Raw genomic sequence first — 9,772 nt, forward strand, 5'->3', positions numbered from 1 at the left:
GCAGCTTCTACGTCTTGTGCTGTTGGTGGCTAATTTTCTTGTCACTCGTTTTTGGTATTTCTTGTGAATGTCATAAAAAAGTGTCCCCCCACTCGTAAGTCAATTTTTGTATGGCAAAATGAAACATTTGGTCCCTTAACTATATCCCTAGTTTCACTTTTGTCCGTAAACTTTTTTTACTCTTAACTTCGTCCTTTGACTGTTGAAAGTTATCTATTTCATCCTTCAAGTGAGAGAGTAGTCGGAAAAATCCAACGTGACTTCTATTTGACATATCGAAGCAATCCTAATTGGCTAACTTTAACAAACGTGAACGATCTTATCCTCAAACTATTAATGTCTAACACTTTTAGAGTTTAAATTATACAACAAAATAGTTTGAGAAGATTTTGTGAGATGTTAGGTGTAAAATATAAACCAAGTAGAATGATAGGTGTAAAAATTACGACAATTGGGATATTACGTATGATTTTTTTTATGTCGAAATCATTTGAGGATGATAGGTGTAAAAATTACGCCAATTGGGATATTATGTATGATTTTTTTTATGTCGAAATCATTTGAGGGATGAACATGGTACATTTGAATAGTTTAGCGACGATATTAAGAACAAAAAAAAATTAAGGATAAAAATAAAATTAACGGTATAATTGAGGACAAATATATATTTTATCATTTTTGTATTGAATAACTTTTCATAAGCACAACATTTATGACCCAAATAAAGTGGTCTCATATTCAAAAGCATGCTCAATCAAATATATTGAATAAGAGACCCCTTCATCTACTGTCAAGTGGTCAACTATTGCAGCTATAGTGGCAAAAATTCGACTACGTCTTCTTGGCCGAGCACGCCTTGGCCTAACGTGGTTAGTCACAACATTTGTCCCCAAAGACTCATTACCCACACACCGGCACGTGGCCCATGAACTAGTCTCGTCTCCCTATGCAGACATGTCAACTCGAGATCTCATCCAAATCTTCACTATCATCAAACCTTTGCCCAAGACAATGAATCTTTGACAGTCCACCGCCTTACCGTCAAGTCATTTCAAGTATCGTCCACTCAACTAGATTTTCTCTTCTAGAGAATACATGTAATTTCTCTCAAACACTCGACAAGCCCTCAAAAAAATATGTCTGCCCGATCGATCGCCTTACAACAAATGGTCTCTATAATCATCATTGTGACACGTCTCCAAATGGGCTCGAGGCCCTCACCAATCTTGTCATTGATATCGACACCATTTCAGGCATATCTTCAAATCTTATTTCAAGTTTAACGTTTGAAACTTGACACGTATTTTTTTATCACCATATCTCCAACTGAGATTGAGGAACACACCATCCCCTCGATGGGCAAGATTGATTGAATATGGAAGATCCACATCACCTTCCTTACACAACTGATACTATAAGTAACTTTTCTCCTTCAATGGTAACCAAAAAAACTCAAAAAAGGGACATAGATCTCATTAAAAGAGTACCCATAAACTCATCTAACTTGATCGTCAAAGCCATTTTGATCCACACGCACCCCGCCAACCCTAAGCCCTCCTAGTTACCTTCCTAGAATTTTCACCCCTAAATTAAGAATTTAGGAGGTTTACGCTCTTTATTTATTGTGTATTTAAGAAATTCCCCATTGAGGGTTGTATTTTGCTTCATATTTATCTTTTTATTCTCGTGATGTGTACCTTTCTGTCAAAAACAAAAATGTAAGAAGCAATCCAAGCCAACGATGTCATTCACATCACATAATCATCTACTATAAAATAGTATAATAATTATTTTTATTTGTCATTGCACTCCCTCCCTCCCTCTCTCTCTCCAATCAATCATATTATCATATACTAGGAAAGGAGGTTGTGGTCAGCAATAAAAAATGCCAGAACAACAGATTTGAGTGAGAAAGATACCAAACACCAATGAGGCAGGGCTGCCTCGGAAGTGAGTCAGCATTTGCCATTGTGCTCGTGCCACGTGTCAGGCCAATCCAAATCCCATGATTGAAATCTTTGAATAAATGATAGCCAATCGTCGTTGGCATGAGTTGGCCCCTTCACTTTCCACGTCAACTAAGCTATGCGCGTCCACACCGAGATCTGAGAATTCCGTAATTCGTTTAAAATAATAGAGTTTATATTTTGAACACAATAATTAATTTTTGATGTGTATCACATCACACATCGTTTTTATTTTTTTATTTTTAAAATTTATCTAACTTTTTTTTCACCATTAGATCTGAGAATTCTGCAATTCGTTTAAAATGATAGAGTTTATATTTTGAACACAATAATTTTGGACGTGTACCACATCACACAATATTTTTTTTTTTTTTTTTTTAAACTTGTATGACTTTTTCTTCATCATTAGATCTAAATTGTAAACCTTATAGAATTACAGAATCCCCAAATCATGTCCGTATACACCATCAAATCATTTTTGACCAAACTGAAATGGATTGTATTATCTTCAAATATGATCGATATAAAATGGGTTGGATTGGATAAGAAGTAAGAAAAATAGTAGGATTCTCTTCCATTCCAGTTTCCCATCCAAATCAAAATATTTATATCATATCAAATATCCAATCTCTCCATCAATTATCATATCCAATCCTATTTTAAATATTAAGTTATTACATAGGCCGAATCTCTAAGAAAACTAGGTATTTCTATTGGAATAATCATAATTCTTTTTTAAAATAATATTTTGGTGTAGTTATCCATTCATGCATCTACGAGTCTTAAAAATACATTGTATCAAATCATTATTAAAAGATATTAAATATTATCTCCAACAAATTAACAATAATACAAGAGAATTTGCTCCCCTATAAAGGAACACCATTATCTTTATTTCTATTTTGGATAAGACCTCCACATAGGTGTGTTACTAAACTACTATATTATATACTTTTATTTTCTCTAGATATTTTAACTTAAATATTTTTTTGTACTTCTGTGCTTACGGGATTAACAATCAAAATTTAAATTCAAATAGAATATTTAAAGGAAAAATTTGTATTGTGATATTCTCGGTTACTCAATCGTAAGATAAGTAGATATTATTAAGAAGTGAAAGAAAAAAAAAAACACCTGAGCTGTTTTGGATTTTAGCAGAAATTTATGAGGCCAAAATTTTGGCAGAGCGAGAGAGTGACACGTGGTGGATTCTCTTATGCTCTTTTTGTTACTGGTCTCAGAAGGAAAAGCGCGTTCTCTTGCTTTATTATATAACCAAGACCCGCCCTTCTCATATCTCTACTTGTACAACAAAATCTCTTCTTCTTCGCTCACGACTTCGATTTCGATTTCTTCTCTTGTTTTTCTGTTCTCTGCATATCGTGCTGATAATAATTGCTCTCTCTGATTGAGATTTTCGTTCAAATTTTGAAGTATTTTGGGTTTAGTTTTGAGGTGGGCTATTGTATAGATCGTAGATCTGCGAATATTGATATTGATTTCGAGTGAAATTCATTTTGGGTTTGGTTGTTCCCGGATAAATACGATCTGGGTTTGTGCCTAAATTGTGTATTATACAAGTTTGAGTGAATTTTTGGATATGGAGGTCTCGGTGTTTGGAAGCTCTCAGATGGGAAGGACTGATTTATGTTACAGAGAATTGAATCTCTGTTTTCCCAATAATTGTAATAGTACGAGGATCCTGTCTCGAAAAGCAGATAGAATCTGGTTTGGTCAAGGTACGATGTGGAGAAAAGCTGGGTTACGATTAGCCTTGAGAGCTGTCCAATCTGAACCTGTTCGATCTGATAGAGTTTCTCTTCGTACATCTACAAAACCCAGATCGGTATGTTTTTCATTTTCTCTGTACTCTTTTTCTTGAGAAAAATTAGTCGTCAAAGCAGGTAAGATTATAAGGAAAAAAATGATTCCACGTTTTTTTAGAATTAATTATAAAGAAAAAAACTGGTTATATGCTTTGATTTAATTTGAGGTGGATGATTTATGTTTTTGAGATTTATCATCTTTATTGTCCTGGTCAAGATGAATTTGAAGGAAACAACAGAAGTAGAATGTTCATTATGTTCTATAAATATATAAATGAAGTAAAAATTTGTCATTAAGCTCTTGATAATGTGATCTCTATGGTATTGCTGTGTCATGGCAATCCAAAAGTTGTATATTTTGATTGTTTTAAGAAGTATGTGGTATGTTCCTTTCTAAAAAAGAAAGAGGAAGTATGAAATTTTATTCGCATATGACATTGGTTTAATTGATTTGGTTAGGTGTAAGCCACCGATGTGGTTTATAAGTAATGATCCAATCTCTCTCTACCAAAACAAAACCATGGTAGGACAATACCTCTTCGAGTTGTTTGATTTGGATTTATGCTATGCCTTTTGTAGTTGTTTGAGTTGGATTTATGCTATCGAGTAGATGCCTATACTGGTTTGGAACTTTGTGGCCTGATGATATGTTGGAAGTAATTTTCCTTGCATCACTCTTTTGGTGGACCACTCCGGTCGATTTGAAGTGTATATCAACAATTGTAGTCCAGTTTTGCCCTTGGATCATCACTGTCCATGATTATATATTTGTGCCCGGCAAACTCCATCATTTGTGTTCTAAGTTATTCATCAGACATAATAAGTCATGTTCTAATCAGCTTCATATGTATTTTGATTACTCTTTACAGCTTGATAAGGTAAGAATTTTCGTCGGGCTACCCTTGGATTCAGTTTCTGAGTGCAACACGGTGAATCATGCCAGAGCAATTGCGGTAGGACTAAAAGCTCTGAAGCTGTTAGGAGTGGAAGGTGTGGAGCTTCCGGTTTGGTGGGGAATATCTGAGAAGGAAGCTATGGGGAAGTACAACTGGTCTGGCTACCTTTTAATTGCGGACATGGTTCAGAAAGCAGGTCTCAAGCTTCATATTACTCTTTGCTTCCATGCCTCAGCACAGCCAAAAATCTCACTCCCTGAGTGGGTATCTCGGATTGGTGATTCCCAGCCTGGTATCTTCTATGCAGATAGGTCAGGACAGTATTACAAAGATTGCTTGTCTTTGGCTGTTGATGATCTTCCTGTTCTTGATGGAAAGACTCCAATCCAAGTTTACCAGAAATTTTGTGAGAACTTCAAGTCCTCATTCTCATCTTTCATGGGCTCTACTATCACGGTAAGAAATCCGGTCAATGGACGTGTAATCTAATATCCAAGAAGACTGAAACTTATTTGGTGTACTGATGCTACTTATGGCTTTTGCAGGGCATATCAATGGGTCTAGGACCCGAGGGTGAGCTTCGATATCCTTCTACCCGTGGACAATCCAAAAGGAGCAAATTATTGGGAGCTGGAGAATTCCAGTGTTATGACCAAAACATGCTGGGCCTTTTAAAACAACATGCTGAAGCAAATGGAAAGTCTCTATGGGGACTTGGTGGTCCTCATGATGTCCCTCGTTATGACGAGTCACCTAACTCAAACAACTTCTTCAGGGACAACGGGGGATCATGGGAGTCTCCATATGGTGACTTCTTCCTCTCCTGGTATTCAAGCCTACTCTTATCTCATGGAGATCGTCTCCTCTCCCTCGCCTCTTCCACTTTCAGCGACGCTGCAGTGGAAGTTTGCGGAAAGGTTCCAGTCCTGCACCCATGGTACAAAACTCAGTCCCATCCTTCTGAATTAACAGCTGGTTTCTACAACACAAACAACAGAGATGGCTATGAAGCAGTTGCGGAGATGTTTGCGAAAAACTCTTGCAAACTGATAGTGCCAGGAATGGACCTGTCTGATGATCACCAACCCCAAGGATCCCTATCGAGCCCCGAGTTGTTACTTGCACAAATCAGGAGAGCTTGCAGAAACCATGGAGTTGGAATTTCTGGTCAGAATTCATCGGTTTCAGGAGTTCCCGGCGGGTTTGAGCAAATAAAGAAAAATTTATCAGGTGAGAATGTGGTAGACTTGTTCACCTATCAGAGAATGGGAGCATTTTTCTTCTCACCAGAGCATTTCCCTTCGTTCACCGAGTTCGTTCGGAGCCTTAATCAACCAGCATGGCATTCAGATGATCTGCCATTTGAGGAGGAGGAACTTTCAAGTGCTAGTTCAGAATCAGAAATGCACATGCAAGTTGCTTAGTTAAGAAGAAGCTTAAGCATGTTCATGTAAATATAGATTTGCAATATGCACCGATGGTTCTATCAAAAGGACATTGAAATATTGAATAGACTGGATAGTAGAAGCAGATATAAGACAAGGGGTAACGTATATCCTGGTTTTAGCTTTGGGAAGGATAATTAGTTTCCATTACACAAAGAAGTTTGGCTTATTGTGCCCATATTATAGATGCAGAACAGTATTGGTTTTTCTTGCATCCTGTGTGCATTCTTTCGTTTACCACTTGACAATATTTTAATTGGTTATCTTTCCGTACACATCAAGAGTTAGAATAAATCAATTAGGATATTTCTGTGGAATCCTGGTTCCATGGGGTTGTCCCACTTTCAAGTTCCTACTCACATGAGTTTCAGACAAGTAATCGGTTCAGTCTTACTTGCGGTCAGCATGGTGCAAATTATTCAAGTCTCTCGAAATTTACGCTCACTCAACTGTTCAAAGGACATAAAGGAGCAGGAGCTATGTATTATATATGCAATTAAATTAAGAACAAGAAAAAGAAGAGCTATGTATTATATATGCAATTAAATTAAAACAAGAAAAAGAACAAAATAATTTGTAGGAAAGGAAGAAAATCAAACCAAAGCACACTAATGGGCCTCAAAAAGCACATGTGAACTTCATCAGGCCTCGTTGATCCAGTTTCTCTTCTGGCCCGGACCAAAGTCCAGTCCAGTTTCTCCGCTGTGACTGACTGTTCTTCTTCGTTGGTTCTCTCTCTACTTTTCCTGTTATGTTCAAACACAAACGTTTCTTAAACCCTAATTTACATACCACGCCGTAATCAGTGCTACAGCTGTGGCGATGTGGTGCGGCTTCTGAAGGGTAAAGCAAACAAAGAGTTGAAACTTGAAAGCTGTGAAGCTGGCATGGCGTGCTTGAGCATATTTTTTCCGGAAGATTTGGTGATTGACATTGTCGCTGGCCTTCCGGTGAAGTCGCTGAAGCGATTCCGGTGCGTTTCGAGACCTTGGTGTAATCTTATCGGAAACCCTAATTTTGTCTCCAAGCACCATCGGAAACAAATTATTCTCGATGAAGGTATCGGCACCGTCTTTGTGACGTACAATGATGAAGTAAATAATTATGAAGCAACCATCACAACTCTCAAACTTGATTGTGGAAATACGATCCCTCTATCAGAAACCATTCCCATGCCAACACTACACGGATCCAATGATGGATGCTGTAAATGCTTTGCGGTTTGTGGTCCAATTAATGGCATACTCTGTGTTTATGAACGTTGGCCAAAGTGTGAGGATATTATCCTCTGGAATCCTGCTACAAAAGAAATGAAGACTCTACCTTTGACCAACTTGAAGCCAGTCTCTACATTTCTAGACTCTTATGGCGATATTGGGTTTGGTTTCGATCACAGAACTAAAGATTACAAGGTGTTAAGGTTTGCTAGTTATCCTTCAGCTTCAATTGATCAGGTTGAGTTATTCTCTCTAGAGAGTGATTCTTGGCGAGTGATTCCCATTGTGGATGTTTTTCCACGGTTTGGCGCTTATCACATTTACAACACTTACAAGGATGGAGTTTCTTATTGGTTGGGGGCTGGCGTTAGTTATCGGGATCCAGTGTCGGATCCTCAATGCATCTTGTCGTTTGACATGGCCAATGAAGTGTTTGAAAAACTGCCACTGCCCTCAAATTTGGAGATGTCTGGTTTTTCTGTCTTGGATTTCATGAATGAAAATCTTTCGCTAGTGCTTTGCCCAGATGAGGATATGGAGAAATGCTTTGATATATGGGTGATGACTCAACATGGTGTCAAGGAGTCTTGGGTGAAACAAGTGAGTATTGGACCCCTTTCAGGAGTCGAGAGGCCGATAGCATTTTGGAAGAATGGCGGATTGTTTCTGGCAAATGATGAGGGGCAGCTGGTCTTGTATGACGGCCCTACCAAACAGTTGAGGAACCTTCCACTTCTTGGGTATTATTGTCTGTTGCAAGTTATAAAATATGAAGAGAGTCTTGTTCCAATCAATGGTAGACGAGTTTGACAAGAATCCCGAAATCAAAGAGCCATTGAGGATCAACAACTCCTAATGAAGGATCAAGGAAGAACATTAAAAGAGAACTCTGTCTTGCATTTGAAGACATATGGCATGCCTTTCAGTTCCCTTTTTGGGATCTTACTGTAAGCTTCTTTTCTGTGATGTTCATTTGCTGGACTGTGGATACAATTGTTACTAATTTTCATTTTTTGCTTGTGTTCTTTCAAGTCCCTGGTTGGCTATAATTGTATTGTTATCTTGTTGCAGCAATTAACATGAGCAGTTATGTGAAGATTGCATCAAATGATTCTGCTCTAATCCTTGGTTCTGAATTTTTGGCTTTTATGTGAATATTGTTCAATGGAGGAATTGCAAGACACCCTTAGTATTAAGGATTAACAATTCTCAATGAAGCAAAGACAAACTAGAAAAAGAAACTCATATATATGTCCTGCCCTGGTAAACCTTTAGAACTTTTTAGAGCTACTTTGTTTAGGTTATAATCCTTTAGTCGAGCGGGAATTCTGTTGTTTTTGTTAATGGGTCATAATAGTCATTGCAATTTTTGATTTCATGCTTGTGATCACAAAAGTTCTTGGTTGGAGTGGGTAGGTGCTTTGAGCAGAATAATAGTAGAACACATCTTTTTAGTGAAGAAATGAAGTTTTATGTTCTTGATTTTTGGCTTTATCTTTCAGAGTTTTATTGTAGTTAGAAAACAATTTACTCTGATATCCTTGATGTTTGATGAATGAAAGACTGCTTGAAATATGGAGAAATCTGATTCTGGAGGGGAAACTGTTCTGAGCTATGTAGTTAAATTATGTACTCCTTGTTTAGCTGGACAAGAACAAAGTTTGGAAAGCCCAAGTTAACAAATGAGCCTTCTGCCGTTGAAGGGGTCTGAGCAGCAAAGTCTGTTTGATATACTAGAGTCTGGGATAAAGTTCAAATAGTTCATTGTAAAATTGCCAAATTCATATTGCCCACGCTTTTTTTATTTTATTTTATTTTTTTGTTACAGGGGAAGGCGATGGGAGACTCGAACTCGAGACCTCTATGAGATACCATATACATGAGTACCATTTGAGCTACTCATATTTCTCCATATTGCCAACTTAAGATTCGAAAATAATAAAAAAAACATCATTTTACACTTTTGATGAGCTACTCGTGCTTCTCCATATTGTCAACTTACGATTCGGAAAATAATAAAAAAACATCATTTTACACTTTTGATTTCTAGTCAGTCATTAAGAGCAACTCTAATGGGGAGCTCTCGTAGTTGTGTCCACACTCCATATTTCCCAAAATTAATTTTTTTTTGTTGATAATATCAAGTGCACACCCACAATCGCAAACAATCTCAAGCACTCTAAATCCTTCACCTTCACCTTCACTCTCTTTTAGTGTTGATGTGTGGGTCTATTAAGGGAAGGAGAGAAAAAAAAATGAAAATACTACTAGATATTGAATTTGTGTAGTTGTATGGGTTCACATTTGACTTTTAATTGACTCTTGATATATCAAGTGTCCACTAAATTTAAAACAAATTTCAAGTGTGGATTTTTATCCATTAGAGCAACTCCAATGTTAAAAGAAATATCAAGTACTTCA

At 37.2% G+C, this 9,772-nt stretch overlaps 2 protein-coding genes across 3 annotated transcripts; both read left to right on the plus strand.

The window, feature by feature from the left end:
- Positions 1–3,262: 3,262 nt before the first annotated feature.
- On the plus strand, positions 3,263–6,348 carry LOC119997167 (inactive beta-amylase 9). Its single transcript, XM_038844011.1, has 3 exons — positions 3,263–3,813; positions 4,663–5,145; positions 5,235–6,348. The coding sequence occupies exons 1-3, from the start codon at positions 3,568–3,570 to the stop codon at positions 6,111–6,113; spliced, it is 1,608 nt and encodes a 535-aa protein (XP_038699939.1). The 5' UTR covers positions 3,263–3,567; the 3' UTR covers positions 6,114–6,348.
- Positions 6,349–6,459: 111 nt separating this feature from the next.
- Positions 6,460–8,487, plus strand: LOC119997173 (F-box/kelch-repeat protein At3g06240-like). Of its 2 annotated transcripts, none has more exons than XM_038844034.1 (2): positions 6,460–7,963; positions 8,001–8,487. In XM_038844034.1, exons 1-2 carry the CDS (start codon positions 7,022–7,024, stop codon positions 8,070–8,072), a joined length of 1,014 nt encoding a protein of 337 aa, XP_038699962.1. In that variant the 5' UTR covers positions 6,460–7,021; the 3' UTR covers positions 8,073–8,487. The 2 variants fall into 2 exon arrangements, with proteins under 2 accessions (XP_038699962.1, XP_038699953.1); XM_038844025.1 differs by having other exon boundaries at positions 6,460–7,958; positions 7,996–8,487.
- The last annotated feature ends 1,285 nt before the right edge of the window (positions 8,488–9,772 follow it).

The sequence above is a fragment of the Tripterygium wilfordii genome, chromosome 1, assembly GCF_013401445.1.
Source record: "Tripterygium wilfordii isolate XIE 37 chromosome 1, ASM1340144v1, whole genome shotgun sequence".
In the NCBI taxonomy this organism is placed as follows: domain Eukaryota; kingdom Viridiplantae; phylum Streptophyta; class Magnoliopsida; order Celastrales; family Celastraceae; genus Tripterygium; species Tripterygium wilfordii.

What these genes read in the sequence shown, in the direction of transcription:
- LOC119997173 (XM_038844034.1), top strand. Translation starts at nt 7,022, where the DNA reads ATGGCGTGCTTGAGCATATTTTTTCCGGAAGATTTGGTGATTGACATT. An exon ending in TGAAACAAGTGAGTATTGGA is followed by an intron (nt 7,964 to 8,000) that starts CCCCTTTCAGGA and finishes TAGCATTTTGGA; the next exon opens with AGAATGGCGGATTGTTTCTG.
- LOC119997167 (XM_038844011.1), top strand. Translation starts at nt 3,568, where the DNA reads ATGGAGGTCTCGGTGTTTGGAAGCTCTCAGATGGGAAGGACTGATTTA. An exon ending in CATCTACAAAACCCAGATCG is followed by an intron (nt 3,814 to 4,662) that starts GTATGTTTTTCA and finishes TACTCTTTACAG; the next exon opens with CTTGATAAGGTAAGAATTTT. An exon ending in TCATGGGCTCTACTATCACG is followed by an intron (nt 5,146 to 5,234) that starts GTAAGAAATCCG and finishes TGGCTTTTGCAG; the next exon opens with GGCATATCAATGGGTCTAGG.